The sequence below is a fragment of the Bos indicus genome, chromosome 6 (assembly GCF_029378745.1).
Source record: "Bos indicus isolate NIAB-ARS_2022 breed Sahiwal x Tharparkar chromosome 6, NIAB-ARS_B.indTharparkar_mat_pri_1.0, whole genome shotgun sequence".
Taxonomy (NCBI): domain Eukaryota; kingdom Metazoa; phylum Chordata; class Mammalia; order Artiodactyla; family Bovidae; genus Bos; species Bos indicus.
Window position 1 is genome coordinate 25,479,967 of NC_091765.1, and position 26,188 is coordinate 25,506,154.

At 42.0% G+C, this 26,188-nt stretch overlaps 3 protein-coding genes across 5 annotated transcripts in view; 2 read left to right on the forward strand and 1 right to left on the reverse strand.

Moving 5' to 3' along the window:
* The window catches only part of LOC109560123 (secretory immunoglobulin A-binding protein EsiB-like), a 62,454-nt gene extending 38,965 nt beyond the window's left edge, over positions 1 to 23,489 (reverse strand). The window contains exon 1 of the mRNA XM_070791159.1: positions 23,388 to 23,489. Within this exon, the coding sequence (XP_070647260.1) occupies positions 23,388 to 23,465 (78 nt within the window). The 5' untranslated portion in view covers positions 23,466 to 23,489. The remainder of the gene's footprint in view (positions 1 to 23,387) is intronic.
* Positions 19,196 to 21,633, forward strand: H2AZ1 (H2A.Z variant histone 1). Its single transcript, XM_019962394.2, has 5 exons — positions 19,196 to 19,353; positions 19,797 to 19,874; positions 20,155 to 20,268; positions 20,620 to 20,749; positions 21,003 to 21,633. Exons 1-5 carry the CDS (start codon positions 19,351 to 19,353, stop codon positions 21,062 to 21,064), a joined length of 387 nt encoding a protein of 128 aa, XP_019817953.1. The 5' UTR covers positions 19,196 to 19,350; the 3' UTR covers positions 21,065 to 21,633.
* DNAJB14 (DnaJ heat shock protein family (Hsp40) member B14) overlaps positions 22,895 to 26,188 on the forward strand; it is a 41,833-nt gene continuing 38,539 nt past the window's right edge. Inside the window, exon 1 of one of the 3 annotated variants that reach the window (XM_019962395.2) lies at positions 22,895 to 23,164. In XM_019962395.2, the coding sequence (XP_019817954.1) occupies positions 23,032 to 23,164 (133 nt within the window). In that variant the 5' untranslated portion in view covers positions 22,895 to 23,031. Of the gene's footprint in view, positions 23,165 to 25,275; positions 25,370 to 26,188 lie in introns of those variants that run through there. The other 2 variants (XM_019962396.2, XM_070791152.1) reach the window with 2 other exon arrangements.

Below are 26,188 nucleotides of genomic sequence, written 5' to 3' on the forward strand. Positions count from 1 at the left end.
GAAGATCCCCTAGAGAAAGGAAAGGCTACACACTCCAGTATCCTGGCCTGGAGAAGTCCATGGACTATACAGTCCATGGGGTCACAAAGAGTCAGACACGACTGAGTGACTTGCACTTTCACTAAGACACTGACTTCTGTGTTGTTTTATTTCCAGTCCTACAAAGACAGTATACTTTGTTTACTTTATTATGAACTAATAAATATAACCTATAGATACTAATAGAATTGTTATATATATCATGTCAGAAATTATTATTATGAGCTTAAGAGATTCTAACAGAAATATTAGAAAAAAGATTTAGTCTAGGTATTCTATTAAAAGGTATGCAAATCTATTAATAATAATTAGATAGAGTTATATATTGACAATGTTCAGCCTCATTAAATATTTAAATAAATTAGTGATGAAGATGAGGGCCTCGATCTTGACCCAGGTGCTTTTGAGACTCCCTGTTTCTACAGTATACCGGCATTTCTAAATGTGAACAATTCTAGATGCTTTGATACTAAAAACATATTTGAGATGGATTTTATTATTGAAATATATGTATACATCATTTTATTGCTACATCTCTTTCTTCCCCAAAATATCTCTTCTATATCAAGTAACTTTTCTGTGGCTTCCTGGTAATGTATACATTTCCCATTTTAAAGATTTCTCTACTAGGTGACCCTTCGGGCTTCCATGGTGGAAGGGTAATAAAGAATCACCTTGCAGATGATAAAGAATCTGTCTGCAATGCAGGAAACACAGGTTTGATCCCTTGGTCTGGAAGATTCCCTGGAGAAGGGAATGGCAACTGTCTCCACTATTCTTGCCTGGAGAATCCCATGGACAGAGGAACCTGACTCCGTGGGGTGGCAAAGAGTCAGACACAACTGAGTGATTAACATACACACTACACTACGTTCTCCATTGTACAAGCAGTTTCAAATTAGAGCGTACAGGAGTGCATCAAGATGTTTCTGCTGGAGACGAGTGGGGAAGAATGGAAAGGATGCTTGAAGGGAAGGCTAAAGAAAAAGGGAAACCTAGAAGTTGATGGAGGATTTTGGAAGGAACAAAGGTAGCTGTGGTCTGGAGAAATTTAATGAAAGAACCAAGATATGTAAAGGGTGTTTTAAGGAGTTTGTCGTGTACTTTATTTAAACTTACCTCTTTCACTTTATAGCCTTAAAGTGAGTTCAATTTGTAGGCTGTAGTCTTTTCTAATATTACTGAAAAGAAATTAAGGTAAAAATTTTTTTCAAATCATTTGCTACCTGAAATCATCTCTATGCACAAGTTGTACACAGAAATGTGTGGAGAAAGCAGAGGGCTTAGGATGAAGCCCTAGGAAACTGCCATCCTGCAGTCAGGTAGCAAAGAGTCAATAAAGAGGGGACAGAGGGAGAGGAGAAGGAGCAACCACACGGATTCAGCAAATCAAGAAAGATAGTGTTCGGAGCATAGAGTGGTCATGCTGCTGAGAGGTAAGGAGGAGGCAGAAAACTGGCCCTTAGGTTTGGCAACGTGACAAGTGACATGGACAAGGACATTCTTGAGGCCTGATGGGAATGAGAGCCAGATATAAGTGGGTCGAAGAGAGACTTGGAGGAGGAAAAAAATGACAACCATCTACATAGCAAAACCTTACCAGAAGGTTTTCAGGGAAGGGGAACAAAGAAAATGTGGCTGCTGGAAGAAGGGCTACGGGAGGAAGAGGAACACTTTTTTACCTGTGACCAGAGAAAAGCAGGAAAGATGGCTGTGAGTGCAGGAGTGGGCATGTCTGATACTGATGGGAAGAGCATGGTTTCATGAAATGCGGGCAAGGACTGAGATGGAGGGCATGCAGGTGGGTTGAGTTACAGATTCTTAAACTTAGCTTCACATTGGAAGCTAAGTTATGTGGCAAGTTTTAAATAGTCCTTATGTGTAGATCACACCCTCAGAGATACTGATGTAATTGAAATGGGGTGAAGGTAGGAGATTATGAGTTTCTACATCTTCCCAGCTTATTCTAATAGCAGTAAATTTTGAGAAGCACCAGGTAAGATGTTTGAGGATAGAGAACACATTAGGCATCAAGTCCAGACTGCCTATTACGTGAAAACAAAAGAGATAGGGATCATTTCTTGCTTTCAAGGAACCTACAAATCCATAAGCCATTCAGAAATCTTCTGTTCAGGAAATCTGAAAATAGGCAATGGCAACCCACTCCAGTACTCTTGCCTGGAAAATCCCATGGACGGAGGAGCCTGGTAGGCTGCAGTCCATGGGGTCGCACAGAGTCGGACACGACTGAAGCGACTTGGCAGCAGCAGTAGCAGCAGCAGCATTTTAAATATATTAAAGAAAGCAAGGTATAAGCCATATTCAATTATGCAAAATAAGGGAAATAAGGAATCAATTTTAGAGTTGATGGTTCAAGGAATGCTTGTTATAGGAGAATAACGAGCTACATTCTGAAGAAGTGAAGGGGGAAAAAATGAAAGATGTCTGAAGGACATTTCAGATAAAGACAGCAATGTGAACAAAAGCAGGTGATCAAAAAAATATGGGGGAAACATATTTCTGGATAACTGGGGTACAGGGATGGGAGAGAGAATTTTCACTACATACCTCTTTTTTTAGCCTTTTAAGCTGTTGAAGTGTGTAAGCATTTAACCCCTTCAAAAACAGGTAGATAGATATGTAGGTAATTTTTTATCTTAAAAGATCAGTCTGTAAAAAAGCGAGGGCCATGAAATATGAAAGAGCCAGTTGATAAAGGTGTTAGAAGTATTAACAGTATCCATAGGAATATGGTCTGTTTTCTCTGTCTTTTCACCTGAATAATAGTTTAAGTCGACAAGGCAGCACAGAACTGTAGAGAAGCGGGGCTTGGCAGGCGCCAAGCAAACAGCCACTGTGGAGCTCTGTATTTGATGAGCTGATCTAATCCTTCTACTGACATAAAATGTAGAATTGGATGAAATGCGTTTCTTATTGCTATTCATTGGGAAAAGAAATCTTTTTTTGTTTGTTTGTTTGCTTGTTTTACAGTATTTGCAGCCCTTAAGTCATTAATTACTTGAAAGAGATACTCATGTTCTTTCGCGTGGTCTCTTCTGTCAAAGAGTGCTTGTGCTTACTCTCAGTCGCTCAGTCCTGTCCTGCTGTTTGTGACCCCATGGACTGTAGCCCGCCCGGCTCCTCTGTAGGGGGGTTTCTCAGGCCAGGATACTGGAGTAGGTTGCCATTTTCTCCTCCAGAGGATCTTCCCTGGCCCTTCCCTTCCTCCTACATTGGCAGAGACAATAGGGCAAAAGGTTATATGTTTTCTCTTTAATTCTCTTTTCATGATTTACAATTATATTGTAAAACAATTTTTCATTAATGCAAGATGTTTAAGTGCCTTAAACAATTTAGAGAAAAGCTTAGTTCAAGGGCATAACAGCACTGAGTATTGACTGCAAATTGAAATTATAAATTACTGAAAACAAGTTAAGCCACAGTCAATGTTACCTGTTGCCCTTCAGTATGGTACTAAATTTACCTGTAAGTTTTTGAATAGGTGGAACTGTATTAGGTGCTGAGGTAAAGCCAACACCAAGACTTGGTATATTGAAGAAAAGCATAAAACAGTGAAACAGGTACATTATGAAAGTATCATCTCTTTACTCTGGCGTCTTTTACTGGAAAACTTTGGTGTGCTTATTTGCTTTACTTTTAAAAATTAATTTAGGAAACTTTTCACTTTTGGAAAGTAAAAATAATCATTGAAATATTACCAGTATTCATTCTTCCTGCTAATAATGTAATAAGGGTTTAGAGTTGAAAAAGTACCTCCCCTAGCTCCTGCAGTCTTTACAATAACCATGTTACCCTTCCCATCTTGCCCAAGAGAAGTGCAGTATTCACAGAGATTGATGTGACCAATGTCCCCTAACTGGGCAGTATCAATGTCAGATCCACATGTCTGAATTCAATTTTCCTTTTATTCTAGTCCTGTTTTATTGCTCCTTATCTTTTGTGGTTCACATTGGTACACTGTGAACTCTTGTACAAATTCCCTGTATGTTATTTTAGTACAGCCAAAGCAAAACAAAATTAACAATAAAAACATTTAGAGAGATAAACTTGTTTGTTAAAGACAGCTAGCAACATCAAACAATAAAAGATCCTCACATGGTGAAACCAGAGTGGCTGAGGAGCCATCCTCGTTTGTACAATCAGATATTGGGGTTACTCTTTACAAAAAACAAAATTAAAGGGCAAACCACGATGTAAAACAGTTTCAGACCCAACAAAGGAGGGGCCATGTGTGTTGAACTTAAGCGTTGCAAGACTACAGAGCAAAGTTTACAATTTTTTCCCTTCCCCACCATGAAGATAACATGGTAGCAGTTTCATTGCCTTCAAAAAATTTTTTTTGAACTTTGCCTGAAATTTTCAAAATATAAATACCCAATTTCAACAATCATCAACATTTTGCCAAGTTTATCTTTCCTGCATTAAAAAAATTTTTTATTTCGGTTGAAACATTTTAAAGCAAATTCCAAACATGTTTTCATAAATATTTTTGAGTATTTTTTAATAGAAACATGTTACCCTAAATATTTTAGTGTGCCTCTTTACAAATAATAAAATAAGGGACATTTCTTTACATAACTAATTGCTATTAATTTATTTTATAACATTAATGATAATTCATTAATATTATCTAATGCTAAGTTCATATTCAACTTTCCCCAATTATCTAAACATAAAAACAAAAGAAAAACAAAACTAGGGACAAAACATCAGCTTGCAAAGAAGGTTCACACATACTATTGGGTTGTACTGTCTCTTTAATTCTTTTTTAAAATTTCTCAATTTAGAACAGAGTTCTTCTCTCTCTCTTTCTCTATCTCTCAATCTCTCCCTCTCTCCCTCTCTCTTCCCCTTCTCTTCTCACTACTATTTCCTTATTGGGAAAACCAGGTCAATTTTCCACTTCATATATGTGGCTAATAATGGTCCTTTGCATTGCCTGTCTGGTGTTCTTTGATTTCCAATGGACAAGAAGTTAGTCCTAAAGACTCAAATAGATATGAAATAAACTACACAGCCTCATCTATAAATATTCTTTTACAAAGATTACTCCATGTATACTTAGAAATATTTTTCTTTCAATCTTCAGTGGAATATACTACGAAGAAAAAGTGGTTTTACCATAGATTTATGAACTTTAAGTGATTCATGTGAAGGTTGCAAAATGGGATTTTTTTTTCTAATTTTATTATTTCTTCTATATTTATTAACTGGAATTCTTTTGTTTAGAAGAAATTTTCCTCATTAATTAATTCAGTATAAACTGCAATATGGGCTTCCTTGGTGGCTCAGATGGTAAAGAAACCACCTGCACTGTGGGAGACGTAGGTTCAATCCCTGGGTCAGGAAGATACTCCAGAGAAGGGAATGGCAACCCATTCCAGTATTTTTGCCTGGAGAATCCCATGGACAGAGGAGCCTAGTGGGCTACAGTCTATGGTAGGGGCAGAATCATACATGAATGAGCGAGTAACACATTCACTTTTCACTTCAAAATGGAATACAGTTCATTGCATAGAGATAAGATGTACTGTTCACCTCTCCCCCTATAACTGTCAGTTTTTAGAGTAATGAGTTGATACTGTGGACACTTCCAATGGCATTCAATGGACTTTCTTTTCTCTTCTCTTTCTCCTTCCCTCCTCCTATCCCTTCCTTCCTCCCTCTCCCTCTTCTCTCCACTGTCCCATTTCTTCCCCTCTTCTCTGTCTAAGTTGAACTCATTGCTTTTTCTCATTTCAATGTGTTGGGCTTACACTTACAGGTATTATTTCAATGTTCAAATTACCCCCATTTTGGCCAGTGGGAGAATCTTCACACTTTTTTCTATGTCTTTTTTGCAGGATTTCACTATCTTTGATAGTGTCCTTACTTTCTGGGACAATATAATATTATAATATCACAAACCCATCACATACGTTTTTTGCCCCAGCCCTTGGAGTCAGTCACTTCTCCAATGACTGCTTTTAGTAGGAAATGGTATTTAGAGACAGGGATCTTGCCATCATTTACTGCTAGTAGCTGGTCATTGTTTCTAAGGCTTTTCCTTAGAGAGATTTAAGATACAGAGCTTTGCCTTTTTGTTTTTTAAAGAACCAAGGAAAATTTATATTTTTTCACTGATATTCCCATTCAAATATAAGATTACAGGGTCTTTTTTCTGGTTTTATATTCATATCTCTTTTCCCCCTTATGCTAAATTACTGATACTTAAGAAAATTAACGTACTTCCTTATCCTATTATATACTTGTAATAATTTTAAAAGTAACGATACTGATATTATTCCCAACATTGACTATTTAAAGAATTATAAGACTTCTTGGTATTTGTGTGTGTGTGTGTGCCTTTATAGTATATTCCAACTCATTGAAAAAGACCCTGATGCTGGGAAATATTGAAGGCAAAAGGAGAAGGGGGAAGCAGAGGATGAGATGGTTAGATAGTATCACCAACTCAATGGACATGAATTTGAACAAACTCCAGGAGATAGTGGAGGACAAAGGAGCCTGGTGTGCTGCAGTCCATGGGGTCACAAAGAGTCAGACACCACTTAACAACAACAATAATATATTCCACTAAAGATTAAGAGTAATACTACTTCTAAGTTTACTTGGATATACTTTCTTTTCTCTGTTAGAAAATGGCATTAACTTAATATCCAGGCAGATTTATTTAGTTGTTTGCTTTTAATGTTTACAGACTACTTATTAAGTTCTATTTTTTAATTATATAAAAAGATTTAAAACACACCAAGGTAAAACCTGTGAAACAAGTTTTGCTTCGATCCCTGTTCTCTTTACCCTCCCTCTTACTAACATAATTTTTATTGATTTTTGGCTTATCAATCCACTATTGTTTCTTTTTGCAAATATTACCAAATATGCAACTTATACAAAACACAACATGCTAGATAACCTATTACGTACTTTCTTTCTTTTATATAATTTCCCATTACAGCTCCATCTTATTTCATTAAGTTGATGAACCATAGTTTATTAATAAGTTCTCTATTAATGAAGCCTCCTTGTGGCTCAGGCAGTAAAGAGTCTGCTTGCAATGCAGGAGACCCAGGTTCAATCCCTGGGTTGGGAAGATCCCCTGGAGAAGGAAATGGCAACCCACTCCAGTAAACTTGCCTGGAAAATCCCATGGATAGAGGAGCCTAGCAGGTACAGTCCACAGGGTCACAAAGAGTCGGACTGATCAATTTCACTTTCACTTTTCACTTTTCTCTATTAATGATCATTTTCTGATGGGTGGGGCCATGCTCAGTAAATCTTTAATCCAATTTTCTGTTGATGGGAGGGGCTGTGTTACCTCCCTGTTGTTTGACCTGAGACCAAACTCTGATGGAGGTAATGAAGATAATGGCGACCTCCTTCAATAGAAAATTGGATCAAAGATTTACTGAGCATGGCCCCACCCATCAGAACAAGACCCACTTTCCCCCATAGTCTCTCCCATCAGGAAGCTTCCATAAGCCTCTTATATTTATCCATCAGAGGGCAGACAAAATGAAAACCACAGTCACAGAAAACTAATCAAACTGATCACATGGACCACAGACTTGTCTAACTCAATGAAATTATGAGCCATGCCATGTAGGGCCAGCCAAGACAGACGGGTCATGGTGGAGAGTTCTGAAAAATGAGGTCCACTGGAGAAGGGAATGGTAAACCTCTTTAGTACTCTTGCCTTGAAAACCCTATGAACAGGATGAAAAGGCAAAAAGATATGACACTGAAATATTAACTCCCCAGGTCAGTAGGTGTCCAATAGACTACTGAAGAAGAGTAGAAAATAACTCCAGAAAGAATGAAGAGACAGAGCCAATCCACAACAGTTGTGGCTGTGACTGGTGATAGATGCAAAGTCTGATGCTGTAAAGACAATATTGCATAGGGACCGGGAATGCTAGGTCCACTAATCAAGGTAAATTGGAAGTGGTCAAACAGGAGATGGCAAGAGTGAACATCGACGTTTTAGGAATCAATGAACTAAAATGGACTGGAATGGGTGAATTTAATTCAGATGACCATTATATCTACTACTGTGGGCAAGAATTCCTTAGAAGAAATGGAGCAGCCATCATAGTCAACAAAAGTCTGAAATGCAGTACTTGGGTGCAATCTCAAAAATGACAGGATGATCTTTGTTCATTTCCAAGGCAAACCATTCAATATCAAAGTAATTCAAGTCTATGCCCCGACCAGTAGTGCTGAAGAAGCTGAAGTTGAATGGTTCTATGAAAACCTACAAGACCTTCTAGAACTAACACCCAAAAAAGATCTCTTTTTCATTATAGGGGTCTGGAATGCAAAAGCAGAAAGTCAAGAGATACTTGGAGTAACAGGCAAATTTGGCCTTGGAGTATAAAATGAAGTAGGATAAAGGCTAACAGAGTTTTGCCAAGAGAACACACTGGTCATAGCAAACACCCTCTTCCAACAACACAAGAGAAGATTTTACACATGGACATCACCAGATAGTTAATACTGAAATCCGATTGATTATATTCTTTGCAGCCAAAGATGGAGAAGTACATTCTGTATTTTCAGCAAAAACAAGACCAGGAGCTGACTGTGGCTCAGATCATGAACTTCAGTTCAGTCACAGTCGTATCTGACTCTCTGCGACCCCATGGGCTGAGGCACTCCAGGCTTCCCTGTCCATCACCAATTCCCAGAGTTTACTCAAACTCATGTCCATTGAGTCGGTGATGCCATCCAACCATCTCATCCTCTGTTGTTCCCTTCTCTCCTGCCTTCAATTTTCCCATCATTAAGGTCTTTGCAAATGAGTCAGTTCTTTGCATCAGGTGGCCAAAGTATTTGAGTTTCAGCTTCAACATCAGTCCTTCCAATGAATAATCAGGACTGATTTCCTTTAGGATGGACTGTTGGATCTCCTTGCTGTCCAAGGGACTCTCAAGAGTCTTCTCCAACATGATAGTTCAAAAGCATAAGTTTTTCCGCACTCACCTTTCTTTATAGTCCAACTCTCATATCCATACATGACTACTGGAAAAACCATAGCCTTGACTAGATGGATCTTTGTTGACAAAGTAATGTCTCTGCTTTTTAATATGCTGTCTAGTTTGGTCATAGCTTTTCTTCCAAGGAGCGAGTGTCTTTTAATTTCGTGGCTGCAGTCACCATCTGCAGTGATTTGGAGCCCCCCAAAAGTAAAGTCTGTCACTGTTTCCCCATGTATTTGACATGAAGTGATGGGACTGGATGCCATGATCTTAGTTTTCTGAATTTTGAGTTTTAAGCCAACATTTTCACTCTCCCCTTTCACTTTCATCAAGAGGCTCTTTAGTTCTTCTTAACTTTCTGCCATAAGGGTGGTGTCATCTGCATATCTGAGGTTATTGATATTTCTCCCAGCAATCTTGATTCCAGCTTGTGCTTCTTCCAGCCCAGCGTTTCTCATGATGTACTCTGCATAGAAGTTAAATAAGCAGAGTGATAATATATAGCCTTGACATACTCCTTCCCTATTTGGAACCAGTCTCTTGTTCCATGTCCAGTTCTAACTGTTGCTTCCTGACCTGCATACAGGTTTCTCAAGAGGCAGGTCATGTGGTCTGGTATTCCCATCTCTTTCAGTATTTTCCACAGTTTATTGTGGTCCACCCAGTCAAAGGCTTTGTCATAGTAATAAAGCAGAAATAGATGTTTTTCTGGAACTCTCTTGCTTTTTCAATGATCATAAAATCTTTATTGCCAAATTCAGGCTTAAATTGAAGAAAGTAGGGAAAACCACTAGGCCGTTCATGTATGACCTAAATCAAAGCCCTTACAATTATTCAGTGGAAGTTACAAATAGATTCAAGGGATTAGATCTGATAGACAGAATGCCTGAAGAACTATGGATGGAGGTCTGTGACACTGTACAGGAGGCAGTGTTCAAGACCATCCCCAAGAAAAATAAATGCAAAAAGGCAAAATGGTTGTCTGAGGAGACCTTTCAGATAGCTGAGAAAAGAAGAAAAGCTAAAGGCAAAGGAGAAAAGGAAAGATATACCCATTTGAATGCATAGTTTCAAAGAATAGTAAGGAGAGATAAGAAAGCCTTCCTCAGTGATCAATGCAAAGAAATAGAGGGAAACAATGAATGGGAAAGACTAGAGATCACTTCAAGAAAATTAGAGATACCAAGGGAACATTTAATGCAAAGATGGGCACAATAAAGGACAGAAATGGTATGGACCTAACAGAAGCAGAAGATATTAAGAAGAGGTGGCAAGAATACACAGAAGAACTGTACAAAAAAGATCTTCACAACCCAGATAAACATGATGGTGTGATCACTCACCTAGAGCCAGACATCTTGGAATGCAAACTCAAGTAGGCCTTAGGAACCATCACCACAAACAAAGCTAGTGGAGGTGATGGAATTCCAGTTGAGCCATTTCAAATCCTAAAATATGATGCTGTGAAAGTGTTGCACTCAATATGCCAGCAAATTTGGAAAACTTAGCAGTGGCCATAGGGCTGAAAAAGGTCAGTTTTCAATTCCAATCCCAAAGAAAGACAATGCCAAAGAATGTTCAAACTACTGCACAATTGCACTCATCCGACACACTAGCCAGTGTTCTTGCCTGGAGAATCCCAGGGACGTGCGAGCCTGGTGGGCTGCTGTCTATGGGGTCGCACAGAGTCAGACACGACTGAAGTGACTTAGCAGCAGGAGCAGCGGCAGCACACGCTAGCACAGTAATGCTCAAAATTCTCCAAGCCAGGTTTCAACAGTATGTGAACTTCCAGATGTTCAAGCTGGATTTAGAAAAGGCAGAGGAACCAGAGATCAAACTGCCAGCTTCTGTTGGATCGTAGAAAAAGCAAGAGTCCCAGAAAAACATCTGCTTTATTGACTATGCTAAATCCTTCTGATTGTGTGGATGACAACAAACCATGGGAAATTCTTAGAGATATCAGACCACTTTACCTGCTTCCTGAGAAAACTGTATGCAGGTCAAGATGCAACAGTTAGAACTGGACATGGAACAACAGACTGGTTCCAAATAGGGAAGGAGCCAAAGAACTGATGCTTTTGAACTGTGGTGTTGGAGAAGACTCTTGAGAGTCCTTGGACTGCAAGGAGATCCAACCAGTCCATTCTGAAGGAGATCAGCCCTGGGTGTTCTTTGGAATGAATGATGCTAAAGCTGAAACTCCAGTACTTTGGCCACCTCATGCAAAGAGTTGACTCACTGGAAAAGACCCTGATGCTGGGAGGGATTGGGGGCAGGCGGAGAAGGGGACGACAGAGGATGAGATGTTTGAATGGCATTACCCACTGGATGGACACGAGTTTGAGCAGGCTGCATGAATTGATGATGGACAGGGAAGGCTGGCATGCTACAGTCCATGGGATCTCAAAGAATTGGACATGACTGAGTGACTGATCTGAACCGATCAACGATCACCTGGGTTATTTCCAGTCTTTTGCTCTTACAAATACTGCCATGGAAAGTAAACCTGTGCATAAGTTATATTTTTACAATAACAGTCTTTTTAAAAGTATGGACTAATGGGGACTTCCCTGGTGTCCAGTGGCTAAGACCCTGCACTCACAATGCAGGGGTCCTAGATTGGATCCCTGGAAACTAAATCCCACATGCTGCAACTAAGAGTTCACATTCTCAACTAAAGAACTTGCATGCTGAAAATAAAGATCCTGCATGCTTCAACAAAAATCGAAGATCCTACATGCAGCAATAAGACCCAAAGCAGCCAAATTAATTAATTAGTTTTTTAAAAGTAGGGAATAATGAAAACAAGGATTCTTTAGTAGGGAATGTTTGCCAAAACTTATCCTTCTATTTTACAGTATTGGCAAATGAAATCAGCATACCAATAATAATAGATTACACATACGTAGGTCGCACAGAGTTGGACACGACTGAAGCGACTTAGCAGCAGCAGCAGCAGGTCTCTCAAAACCACCTCTGCCTTCACGTTTTGTGTCTGTAAGCTAGGCAATTAGTTAGGGAGGGCTAACTGCTGTAACAAACAACAAAATTGTGGTGACTAACACAATACAAGTATTTGCCTGGTGTTTTTTCTTGGCAGGTGGCTTTTGTGAGATTGATCTCATGGTTTTAATCTCTTATCTTACTTGGAAGTCTCCTGCTTTGCGTCCAACTCTCAATAGAGAAAAAGAGGGTGGAGAAGGCACATTTATTTTTCAAAAGCCCTGATATAGAAATGACACACACCACTTCCACACATCTTGACAAGAAACAGTCACAGGCCACCCCTTCTGCATGGAGCAGGAGTTCTGGTGGAAAGCTCAGGAAGAAAAAATGGATTTGATGAACAATGAGCCAGTCTTGGTCATTTAAGGCTCTGGTTATCTGCTTCATATTCTTCAATATATTTGTTCCAATGTTTCTATAGAAATCTGTAACCCATAAAAAGATCATATCAGTGAAAAGGCGCTGTGTCCCACTTGCAAAATAGCCTTTGGATATGTGTGAAGCAAATGGAACAAAAGAGCCATGACAGGTGCAGTTCTCCATGTGTCTGTATTTTTACATGAGCTATCATTCAACGCAAAGTTTCAGCACCTAGGAGTGACTTGGGGAGATTTGACCTACCTCCAAAATAAGCAGGCTGAATACAAATGTGATGCTTTGTAAATGCAGTCTCAAGTCATGTCCCCCACTTTTGGGAGGCAATCAGATTGCCACAGACAACCAAGAGTAGAGCCTCAATATTTTGGATCCCATCTGAGAATTTTTAATATATCATTGGAAACAGAAACTGAACTACGGTTTAAATCAGCCACAAAGAATGTTTGTAAACCTACTTAATAGAGAACACAAAATACAGAAATTTCCAAATATATATTATAAAAGTTCTTGATCTTTGATACATTTATAAATCATTAATGCTATTATAAATTCTTTTTTAAAGCAAATCTACTAATACTGTTCTGGGCAAAACTATTTTCTGGTCACTTGGAGTGTTATATATAATCTTTCTAGGTGGCGCTAATGGTAAAGAATCCACCTGCCAAAGCAGGAGATGTAAGAGACATGGGTTCGATTCCTGGGTCACAAAGATACCCTGCAGAAGGAAATCGCAACCCACTCCAGAATTCTTGCCTGGGGAATCCCACGGACAGAGAAGCCTGGCGGGCTACAGTACAGAGTCGCAAAGAGTTGGAGATAACTATATTTGTTCTTGGCAAAACTATTTACTGGTCACTTGGAGTTTTATATATATCCATATGTAAAAGTATTATACCTTTGCTATATGTTTATTTTTATACATATCATATATATATTTATTTATCAAGTGCTCTGTAATTTATAATATTCATTAATTTGAAACAGCACTTTCTGTAAAATTAGTAAAGTTTTATTACAAAATCAGTATTGTGAAACAGGTTCTACATTATAATAATATACAGTAACTCTTTTCTCTCTTCTTCAAATTTTTATAAAATTCCTGAATTGTCAGCTAAGTTTGGACAAAAAGTGATTTGTTTCATTTTTGAGAATTAAAATGAGTACACTGTTTTACTTTAAAAACAGGAAATAAAAATCTAAACAAAGAGCCAGCATGTAAATTTCCATATCCTGTGGTGAAATATGATGAATGACCTGGCCAGCTCTTGCCTAGACTTGTTGGAATAATCTATTAATGGAGGAAGAGTTCATCTCAGGCTGCTTCCTGCTGAGGTTCTGAGCAGTAGAGAGGGCTTATCGAAGAAATTAATAACTTATTTCACAACACATCAGGACACGAGAAGATAATGAAAATGGTATTCATCTAGAAAGAATAACATTGATGTCTTCAAAATTGTTCAGAGATTGCATCTATTTCATTTAAGACAGAGAAGATCACAGGTATATATGGTCATGGGCACTAATCAAATCCTCTCCCAAGGTTTTTAACTCAGAAGTACAAAACTATAAAAGACCACAGAGAATGTACATCGGGTCTCTTTTATCCCTGAATGTCCCCTAAGTCTGTTTCTTCATCTTTTAAAATGAAGATAAGCCATGATCACGTCTACCTCAGACATGTTTAGGTTGAAATTTGACCTCTAGGTCAAATTCCATAGAAAACTCATAAAATGCCTTGTAAGTGTACAGAATTTACAAGGCTCAAAAACTATTTTGAGCAATTGATCTTGCTTAATATCATGCCTCAAATATCCTAAACCTAGTGATTCGTTAATCATGATCTGATAGCCTTATCTATTCCTTTGAACAAAAGCATTGCTCTTTCATTCTCTGCCTGGGCCCAGACAGTGCGAAATCTCAATGAAAGTAATTCTATAGCAAACTGGGGAAAACTTAAAGCAGTTACAAAAGTAAACAAGATGATTCTCAGATAGATTGTTGGTTGGATTAGTTAGCTTTCACTAGGTTACTCTACGCTGACAAATAATTTCAAGCAACCACTCCCATTCCTACACACACACACACACACAAACACACACACACATACACGCATACATAAAGTGAAGTGAAGTCGCTCAGTCATGTCAGATTCTTTGCAACCCTGTGGACTGTGTCCATGGGATTTTCCAGGCAAGAGTACTGGAGTGGGTTGCCATTTCCTTCTCCAACACACATACATAGCACCTACACAAAATAAAGCTGGGAAAGTCTTAGGGAATGGAAAAACGTTCAGCTTCTTCTCTGAGCCATGATTATCCTATTGAGAGGCCTAGGGAGTCACACTTATCTGTGCAAGGTTTTAACAATAGATGTGATGGTCACATCTTTTATATGGTTTTCCCCTGGGGCTGAGTCTGTAGAGGACTGTGCAATATAAACTGAATGGCTTTAAACTTGCCTTTTTTTGTGGTGCTTCCTTAACTTCTCAGGATGAAAGTGGCATTTCGATTCCCAACAGTACTAAGATAGCCTTGTGGAATTTCTGATTTATAGCATTTACCAAATGGACTTTCCTCATTATCTTATAACATTGGGCAAAAAATATTTACTTAATAACCAAGACTTTTGATAAAGCCATTTAGTTTCAGAATTTATGGCAACATCATCATCTTTGGTAAACAGAAGAGAATGCTGCTGCTGCTGCTAAGTCGCTTCAGTCGTGTCCGACTCTGTGCAACCCCATAGACGGCAGCCCAACAGGCTCCCCTGTCCCTGGGATTCTCCAGGCAAGAACACTGGAGTGGGTTGCCATTTCCTTCTCCAATGCATGAAAGCGAAAAGTGAAAGTGAAGTTGCTCAGTCGTGTCCGACCCTAAGCGACCCCATGGACTGCAGCCTTCCAGGCTCCTCCGTCCATGGGATTTTCCAGGCAAGAGTACTGGAGTGGGGTGTCATTGCCTTCTCCAGAAGAGAGTAGTAAAGACCAAATACAGATTGTTCTTTACCTAGAGTGAGCAATATACATGTGGTAAACATCATCTTACAAGATGTAGTAACTACAGTTTTCTAGTTTAGTGTGGAATCATTACGTCTAGTGAGACTACGTTTTACTTCTCTAGATCTTTTTGACTGCTCTTCAGCTTTCAGTTGCATTCACTCTTTTCCTTGGTATTGGCGTCTGTGGTGTCAAATTAATTAAACAAGGTTATTAGACTGAGGTGGCTCTAATGCTATGAAAATAGCCTAAAATCTATACCTGTGAATGCCTCAAGGCTATGAAATCAAAACCTAGAGATGACCAATTGCTTTAAGTTAATCAGATCTTTTAAAGCCAATCAAATAATTTCCTTTCTTTGCTTCCAGACTTTCCCTACAGAAGTCTTCTCCCCCAGCTCCTGTTGGTGGAGTGCCTCTAACTACTTCCAGCTTGGCGCTGCCAATTCCAATTGACTGCTGTTCTTACATGTTAAATCGATGATTTTTTAAAACATGTTTAATAACAAGAAACTTTAAGTAAATGTTAGTTACTCAGTCATGTCCAACTCTTGGTGACCCCATGGACTACAGCCCACCAGGTTCCTCTGTCCATGGGATTCTCCAGGCAAGAATACTGGAGTGGGTTGCCATTTCCTACTCCAGGGGATCTTCCTGACCCAGAGATCAAACCTGGGTCTCCTGCATTGCAGGCAGATTCTTTACCATCTGAGTCACCACTTTGTTGAATTACAAATTTTAAAATGGCTCACTTAATTTAAAAGTGGATCCAACCAATTTTTGCTCACATAAACTGTTAAACATGCCTCATGCTATCTTGTAACAGTGCTGACATCATCACCTAAAGTTTCTTTATTAGGTATGCTTCTTAGGCTATATCTTTGAAAATTTTTCTTTCACAAACTCTTGCCCTCATTGTCAACATACTTACTAGAAAATTCCACTTGGATTCCCCGAATGTCAGGTTAAACTTTTCATAATGTTCCTGGCTTTCCTCTTTCTTCTCTCCTCTGCTCATCCATGTCTACCCTTTTGGCATTTTCATTATTATAGATGCTACTTCATATCCTAAACCATCAATCCAAAAAACCTGAGCTTCTTCTTGTATGCCCTTTCTCATTTATCTACATCCTTCCTACACTTTCTTAAATGCCACACCCAGTTACTAAATATTACTCAGTCTTCCTTCAAGATTTTACATCCTTGTCTTGGTTTCAGTGTTACATGGTTTTAGGGTTTATACCTAAATGACATACATCAGCTTTACCAGTCTTCTCACAAAAATTTTCTCTTTTATGATTTGGCTTTTACCCCATGCTAAATTAGTACCTTAAAATTGAGGAATGCTGTATTCTCCCCTTCTCAGAAATACTGATGGGTTTCTCAGTGCTGCAGACTAAAGTGTGTTTCTTTCCCCAAGATTTAGGGTGTTGACTTACTATAACAGTTAAGATCCATTTCAGCAAGTGATAGGCAATCTAAAATTAAAGTGGGGATTTCCCTGGTGGTCCAGTGGCTAAGACTCTGCTATCCCAATGCAGGGGGCCTAGGTAGGTTTCAGGGTTGCATTGCGGCTTTTTACTTTCATGTCAAACGAAGACGGTATGCTAGACAAGGGAAAAGATGTAGGAATCAAAGATACTTTATTTCATCCTTCCCCAGCATCCAATGTGTCTGCCTGCAATGTGGGAGACCTGGGTTCGATCCCTGGGTCGGGAAGATCCCCTGGAGAAGGAAATGGCAACCCGCTCCAGTACTCTTGCCTGGAAATTTTCATGGACAGAGGAGCCTTGTAGGCTGTAGTCCATGGGGTCGGCAAGAGTCGGACACGACTGAGCGACTTCACTTCAGCATCCAATGTAGAGGACACCATCATTATTATCTGCTGCTATGTGATAAACACACGTTGGAGCATACATTGCATACCTTCTCCTTTAATCTTTCAACAACTAGCTGAGAATAGGTAGTACTGTACTCTTTCCATACGCAGAAGGCAATGGCACCCCACTCCAGTACTTTTGCCTGGAAAATCCCATGGATGGAGAGAAGAGAAACTTGAAGCTCCAAAAAGTAACTAAGATGACATACTGAGAAGGAAGCAGAGCAGAGTTCTTGTCTACTTGCTCCAGAGCACATTCTCTTAACCACTGTTCAGTGAGGCAACAGTGAATTCCTATAGCTGGATCTCATAGCAAAGAGTACATATTATCCAAACTGGAAAAGGTATTAACGTTGGCTTCTAAATTACATATCAGGAAGCCTCTGCAGAGCTCAGATTAACTATTACATCAGGTTTCACAGTTTTAAAATGTCATTGTAACAATTCAGTGGGAGAACTGATTAACTCTTGCTACTGACTACAATGTAAAAATTCCTCATTTGTAAGGGGAAGAAAATAACAAAACTCTGTCAAATTGTTGGGAACTTCTTCACTGGAACTTACTTACCTACCAGATATGGAGGGGTCCTCTAATTTGATAAACTCTTTCAAACTGAAACTCAAACTACAGTACTTAAGAATACATATATTAAAACTTTTTGACATCAGAAATATATTTAAAAGGTAATACACTATTAAATGCTATAAATATAAAAGATTTAGATCATTATTGTCTTCAAGCAGCTGGACATGTACACAGGTGTTATTAATCTATTAGTTGGACGACTAAGTAGCTGGCATTATGATAGTACTGTGTGTACAGTACTATTTTTTTAGCCCATCATTTGCAACTGATTACATGGACCATCTGTAACTGTCTTTGAATCACGTTAGAAGTTACCCCACTGACATTTACCGAACGTTTGTCATGTAGCAAACTGTTTAGCATAGAAAAGTTGACACAGAATAGCTTTGAGGTTTCATTAAATCAACTTTAGACACCAGGCTATAGGTACAACCCATTGATGTGTAATCTCCAGAAAGATACGGGTTATGATTTGATTAAAGAATACCGTCTCACTCCAAGCCCTCTAGGGGTAGACCGAAGTGTCTTTTCTGACCAGCAAGAGGGCTTTCATCACCGTTTTTCCCGTGAAAGTATCCCACTGGGGTGGGGTGGCGGGGTTAGGGCATTCAAAAATGGTGAGGAAAGACGAGGGAGTTAGAACTGAAAATGACGTGGGAGCAGTGTATCATGATCAGTCGGTGGCTCGAGACTCGCCCAGTGGGGTTAGAAGACTGAAATCACTATCAAGGATGTGGTCAGGGAAGGAATTGGGGCTCCTCTCACTGGACGCGTTCGCGCCACCTGTCAGACTGAAAAAGCTGGGCGATGCTAAGGGTATCAAGGAAGAGTACCCCGGGCCTCGGAAGAAGGCTGTGGACTGGTCGGTCTCTGCCTTCGAGGTGCTCATTTGGAAGGGGAGGGCAGGAAGTGGGGCGCGCTAGACCCCGCGGAGACTTCACGTGGTCTCCGGAATCAGGTTAGGAGACGAAAGCGAACGGGTGATGGTGGGGTGCGCGATACTGCGTGCCCCTCCCCTGAGCCTCTCAACTCCGCCTCTCGGACACGTGACCTCAGCGAGCGCGGGGGGGCCCCCCAGCTCCCGCAGCATAGCTCGCTCTGTTTCTTCCCTCCCGCCGCTGTGCCCTTCTTCTCCCCAGTTCCAATCCCTCCGCCCTCCCCCACCTCCTTCCGCATGCTCCAATAGGAATTCGAGCTGTGAAGCGCCCGCCCCTCCGCCCTTTTCTTCGCCTTCTCATTGGCTGAAGCTTCAAGGACGCGTCCCGAGGGCGGGTGGCAGCCATTGGTGGGATGAGCAATCCGAGTTCCCGGATGAGGGAACATTCTGCAGTATAAAGGGAGCGGGGAAGGCGGGAGACAGCGCAGTTTGAATCGCGGTGCGACGAAGGAGTAGGCGGCGGGTTCTCGCTGGGTGTCTGACTAGTCCTTTCTCTGCCTTGCTTGTTTGAGCTTCAGCAGAATTCGAAATGGTAAACTTGGTGGAGACGCTCGAAGACTCCGCGGGTTTTTGCCGGCGGGAGAAAAACCCGTTACACACGGAGATGGGGGTGAAGCGGCGACGGTTGGGAATGCGCGGAGACAGGATTTGGAAGAGCAGGGGGAGGTGTTTTGTCGGCGGCGAGCGGAGCAGCCTCGGATCTCGCGGCGGGCGGTGACGGTTGGGTGGCGCGCGCAGCGCCGCTGGGGGCCGGCGGGCGGCGAGCGGGCGGACCGAGGCGCGCGGCCGCGCCGAGCGCGCGGCGGGGGACGGGCGGGCGGGGTCGTCCTTGCGGCGCGCGGCGGGCCGGAGACCCCGGCTGGGCACGGGGCCGCGCTCGCGCCCGAGCCGCGGCGCGGTGGGGGAAGGGCGTGCTGTTCTGGTAATCCTATATTCTGCGTTCCTCCTTCGCTCGCGGGCGTGTGCGCGCCGCAGGCTGGCGGTAAGGCTGGGAAGGACTCCGGAAAGGCCAAGACAAAGGCGGTTTCCCGCTCGCAGAGAGCCGGTTTGCAGGTCAGTGGTGGTTCGTGCATTCTGGGAATCGTGGCGTTTTTCTTTCCTTTTCCTCTCTTGTTTATCATCGCTCTGGATTAGCGTTTCGTCTTTGCGTGGGTGATAGTGTCGCGACTTGGTTTACCGATGCAATAAATATCGGGGCGGGGGGGCGATCACGTGTGTCTGTGCTGGGGCGCGTTGCTGCACCACCGTCCATGCCCCTGCCTTTGGCGCGCGTATAATTATCTTTGACTTGTCTATCTTTGTGCATTTATGTTTGTGTATGCTAAAAACGAAGTTCCCGGTGGGCCGTATTCATCGACACCTGAAATCTAGGACGACTAGCCATGGACGTGTGGGCGCGACTGCCGCTGTGTACAGCGCAGCCATCCTGGAGTACCTCACCGCAGAGGTAAATGGGTGTACGCCTATAATCTGGAAAAGGTTGGGAGGGGGTGGGGGGAGGCGGCGAGAGGGAAGGAGGAAAGTGATGCAAGAAAACTCCCAGGCTCTGAACGCGGCGAGAAGCTTCCGACAACGCTAGGGGGGGCTGGTGATCATGATGGGGATCCTCCTGAGCTTGAGTTTGCGGCCTTAGGAAATAAAATTGCGTGCCCTCTTTATGGCTTTTGCTTATCTTGCCATTCAGGTAGTGGGGGAGATGACAGTTGGTAGATACACCTTCATCGTGAAGGTTTGATTCTTGTCTGGATCTTGACATTAATGTAAGTTGGAAGGAGATTGATTGCATTCTGCCTTCTAGGTACTTGAATTGGCAGGAAATGCATCGAAAGACTTGAAGGTAAAGCGTATTACCCCTCGTCACTTGCAACTTGCTATTCGTGGAGATGAAGAATTGGACTCTCTCATCAAGGCTACAATTGCTGGTGGTGGTATGTAAATATTAACTTATAAATTTCTCTAGAGAAAAGAATTTGCTTTTAAATTTCCCTCTAGTAATTTTCAGTCTAAAAGAGGACACAGTATATTTTCATTGATCTGTAGTATGGTTGCATCATGAAATTTGATTTCTCTATGTATTTCTGAATTTTTACTCTGCACTTAGCCTCACATTGAAAGACATCTTCCAAGTTGAACATTAAACTGTTGGTTTTAAAGTGCTGTGTTATTTTATCCCTCTTCTAGGTGTCATTCCACACATCCACAAATCTCTGATTGGAAAGAAAGGACAACAGAAGACTGTCTAAAGGATGCCTGGATTCCTTATTATCTCAGGACTCTAAATACTCTAACAGCTGTCCAGTGTTGGTGATTCCAGTGGACTGTATCTCTGTGAAAAACACAATTTTGCCTTTTTGTAATTCTATTTGAGAAAGTTGGAAGTTTAATTAGCTTTCCAACCAACCAAATTTCTGCATTTGAGTCTTAACCATATTTAAGTGTTACTGTGGCTTCAAAGAAGCTATTGATTCTGAAGTAGTGGGTTTTGATTGAGTTGACTGTTTTTAAAAAACTGTTTGGATTTTAATTGTGATGCAGAAGTTATAGTAACAAACATTTGGTTTTGTACAGACATTATTTCCACTCTGGTGGATAAGCTCAATAAAGGTCATATCCCAAACTAGTTGTGTATAAAATTTGCTTGATTATAGTAGGAACAGCTTTGTTGAATAGGTATCTTACCTAGCAATAACTTAAGCACATTTCTTCCCTTTAAATTACTGTTAATTCTGTCTGTAGATCAACAAAGTTAAAAGGCCCAAGTATTTTTTTTTAAATACTGTGTAATGAACTATTAAAAGATTTTAAAACTTCAGCACAAGTTGATGTTTTTTAGGCTCAGTTTAACCATCTCAGTTCATTAGCTTTGATTGCTGTTTGTGATAGCGGCACTACACCAGAGCACTGGGGGGGCTTGGGTGGGGTTGGGAGCAGAGACCAGTTAGGAAGGTCCTGTATGTAGCTACCTACACAGAAGGGACTTTTCAGTTTAGACTGATAATTGTAGTGTGCTACACGCTGTTTTGAAGGTTACTTGCGTTAAATTGTTCAGTATATGGTAACATCTTTGGGGAACATACTATTCACATTTAACAGAGAAGAATCAAGATTTCTTTGAAAGTCCTGAGTTACTATATTTGCTGCTATAGCAGACAATATCTTTACTGAACAATGTGTGAAAATAGTTACTTTGTAATTAGGTTAAGTGGATCATTTTGACACTTAGTTTCTGGCAAGTTCTTAATACCGAGCAAAAAGTGGGCCCTTTGCCTCCACTGAGGATACCAACCTGGCAAGTATTTCACAAAGGTGATGATTAAAATGGGAGAAGGGAGAAAACCCAAGTTTACCTATATGAGGTAATACATTGCCAAAGAACTGATTCCTGTCCTTTCTGGTCATGGCTACTAGTGTTTTTATTTTCACCAGAATAAGTGCAAACTACAAATTAAGTGTTTGTACCTCTTGGGATGTACTAAGACAGTTTAATGGCCCTGAGTCAGAAAAATGGAGTATGAATGAAATAAGGCAATGAAACAGGAATTAGGGTCAAAGGACACCCTACTGGGTTCCTGAACAGCTGTGCCGGAAGCGGTGCCCAGGGACTGGCAGCCCGGTCCTCACCTGACCGAATTCTCCCTAGTCTGACCGAGGCCGAGGGGGGCCGGAGGTGGGGCTTTCGATCCCTGGGAATTTTCCTGAAAACGAATGTCACCACCCCCACTCGTCGCCCGGAAGGCGGGCTGCCGCCTTCGCGGGCCGCGCTGGGGGTTGGAGGGCATCGCGTTGCTGAGGCTGGCGGCTGGGTCCACGCCGCGACGGAACCCCTTCAAGAGAGCCCCTCCGGCGGCCAGCCGGCCTGGTATCGCCCGCACGCCCCCCTCACCCTCCAGGTCGGTCGGCCCCGAGCCTGTCCGCGCCGGCAAGGGCCAGCGAGCCGGTTCTGACGGCCCGGCGGCGGAGCCCAGTCCGGGGGCCAGAGGGATGCGGCTCGCGCCGTAGCGACCCGCGGGGGGCGGGGAGGCCGCCGTGAGGAGGCGGAGCTGCGAGCCCGCCAGTGCGCCCGGGCCCCGCCGCCGCGGTCGCCTGCGCTCCTCCCCGCTCGCCTTCGCACGCCCCCAGCCCCGGCCGGCCTTGTCTCCTCAGCGGCGGCGGCGGCGGCTTCCGCCCCTCGTTGCTGAGCTCCCGCAGGAAACGGAAGAAGGCGCAAGCCATGGAGGGGAACCGGGATGAGGCGGAGAAATGTGTCGAGATCGCCCGGGAGGCCCTGAACGCCGGCAACCGCGAGAAGGCCCAGCGCTTCCTTCAGAAGGCCGAGAAGCTCTACCCACTGCCCTCGGCCCGCGGTGAGGCCCTCGGTCCCTTTCCTCCCCGCCCTGTCCCCGGGCCGCCGCGCAGCCCGCCCCCGCCCCCACCGTCGCCCCTCATGGAGCCGCGGAGCCCCCCACCCGCCGGACCCCGCCGGTCGGACACCCAGAACGCTCCTCACCGACACACCCCCGCTCGGGCCCTGAACATCCGGGCCGGGCCGGCCGTGGGCTCCCCGAGACTCCCTCCTCACCGGCCTACCTGCGAGATGCCGGCTCTGAGCCACCCGGCTAGAGTTGCCAGTTCGCCTATCGGTTTTCCTGAATGTCCAGCTGTCATTCTCCCAGGAGATTCATCTGGTCCTGCCTTACCAGATGGGGCTTTATATCTGGATGTGTGGTTGTGTGACCACCCCCCCCCCCCCATCCTCATCCGCGATTAAGGCCTAGGTCCCTAGTGAAGTGAGAGGAACAGGGAACTCAGTGGTTAATATACAGGTCCCTGGTTCCACCGCCTCTGGGGTAGAAAACGCTGTTCCCAAAGCAAACATTTTCGAACACCTGAGATGACATTGCTTTTCCCTGGGAGAGAGTTCTTCAGAAGAGAGGACCACAAGAATGATAGAGTCAGTGAAGGTTTGCTAAATAGTATCTGATTTGATAGCACCATAATTATCGACAAATGAGACACATCTTTAGGAAGAGCTCTGGACTTCCTTTAGTCGAAATCCAAGTGCTCTTCTCTTGCTCTCTAGGCTCTAAAGTAATTATAGCCGGCACTTCGTGAGTGCTTGTAAAGTACCTACTGTTTAATATGACTTATTTCATTTATTCCTCAGATCGATCCTAGAATTCATTTGACCAGGCTCACTCATATGGAAACAGACCTTTTGATGAGTGAATGAATGAATGAGTGAATGAATGAAAATATCTTACCCAAGGTCACACAGTAATTTGTAGCAAAGTCAAAATAGTATTTGAGCTCTCCAGCTTCAAAAGGCCTTTAACCACGACATTCCATTATCTGGTCCATAGGATACAGTTTCACTTGAGGTTCAGGATATTTCCACGTTAAGAAGAAAATTAGCAATAAGTCAGTAAGAGTGTGGGGTTACCTGTTTCATTTTATTGTTGTTTTCTTAGTTTTTTCCTACTTATTGAAGTCCTTGAATTTCTTTACTTTTTTTTGTCCTTTTTATTTCCCTGCTGTTGAGGAAAATGAAAGAGGGGAAATGAAAGAAAATAAGTGATTTTTTTTTCTTAATGTGGCAAAAACAGAAGCTTACCAACTTAACCATTTTTAATACAATTCCATAACGTTAAACATTTTCACACTGTGGTACAACAGATCTACAGAATTTTTTGTCTTAACAAAACTAAAACTTTATGCCAAGTAAACAATTCCCTGTTTTCCCTTTCCACCCAGCCCCTGGTAACCACCACTGTACTCTATTTTAAAAATGTGGCTACTTTGGATACTTATTATATAGTAAGTGGAATTATTTAGTATTTGCCATTTTTCACTGACTTATTTAATTTAGTACAATGTCCCTGAAGTTTATTCATGTTGTAGCATAAATATGGTGGTTCCTTTTTGAAGGCTTCATAGTATTCCATTGTGTGCATATACCACATTTTCAATATCCATTCACCATCTAGGAATAGATTGCATTGATAGTTTCCATATCTTGGAAACCATCACAGTCTATATTGTAAATAAGGCTACTAAGAACATGGGTGTACAAATACCTCTTTGTGATCCTGCTTTAATTGTTTTTGATATATACCTAGAAATGGGATTGCTGGATCATATTGGTAATTTTAATTTTCACATTTTTTGAGGGATTGCCATACCTTTTTCTGTAAGAGTTACACAATTTTACATTCCTACTAACAGTGGGCAAGAGTTCTTGTTTCTCCACATCCTCATCAGCAGTTGTTATTTTCTGTTTGATTTTTTGTTCGTTTTTGACAGTACCCATCCTGGCAAGTAAGGTGATACCTTACTGTGGTTTTGATTTGCATTTCTCTCAAGATTAGTGATATTGAGGATCTTTTTATTTGCTCATTGGCCATTTTTATATCATTTTTTGAGAACTATTCAAGTCCTTTCCCCGTTTTTAAATTAGGTTATTTTTAATTGTCGAGTTATGCCGGTGTGCTAAATTGCTTCAGTCTTGTCTGACTCTTCGTGACCCTATGGACCATAGCCTGCCAGGCTCCTCTGTCCATGGGATTCTGCAGGTAAGATTACAGGAGTGGGTTGCCATGCCCTCCTCCAGGGAATCTTCCCAACCCAGAGATTGAACCCACAACTCTTACATCTGCATTAGCAGATGGGTTTTTTAACCACTCATGCGACCTAGGAAACTCTTACCAGATGTCTGATTTGAAGGTTTTTTTTTCTCCCATTCTGTAGGTTGTCTTTTTTCTGTTGTTTCCTTTGATACATGGGAGTTTTTTCCTTTTGATATAGGCCCATTTGTCTATTTTTTCTTTTATTGCCTATGCTTTTGGTTTCATTAGAGCTTCCCTTGTAGCTCAGATGGTAAAGTGTCTGCCTGCAATGCTGTAGACCCGGGTTTGATCCCTCAGTCAGGAAAATCCCCCTGGAGAAGGAAATGGCAACCCATTCTGGTACTCTTGCCTGGAAAAGTCCATGGATGGAGGAGCCTGGTAGGCTACAGTCCGTGGGGTCGCAGAGTCAGACACCACTGAGCGACTTCACTTCACTGGTTTCATATTCAAGAAATCATTGCCAAGAGTTAAAACTTTTTGAATTTTTCTACTGTATGAATGCATGATTTCATTTAGTCATTATGTAGTCTTAGGGGGTGCTTCCCAGGTGGCACTAGTGGTAAAGAACCTGCCTGCCAATGCTGGAGATGAAAGAGATACAGGTTCAGTCCCTGGGTTGGGAAGATTCTGTGGAGGAGGGCAAGGCAACCCATTCTAGTCTTCTTGCCTGGAGAATCTTATGGACAGAGGGGCCTGGCGGGCTACTGTCTATAGGGTTGCAAAGAATCGGACGTGACTGAAGTGTCTTAGCACACATGCATGCAC

Bases quoted from the DNA above. Each gene is read 5' to 3' on its own strand.
- H2AZ1 (XM_019962394.2), top strand. The intron at 19,875-20,154 runs GTCAGTGGTGGT...CTAAAAACGAAG, and splicing joins CGCAGAGAGCCGGTTTGCAG to TTCCCGGTGGGCCGTATTCA. The intron at 20,750-21,002 runs GTATGTAAATAT...TCCCTCTTCTAG, and splicing joins GGCTACAATTGCTGGTGGTG to GTGTCATTCCACACATCCAC.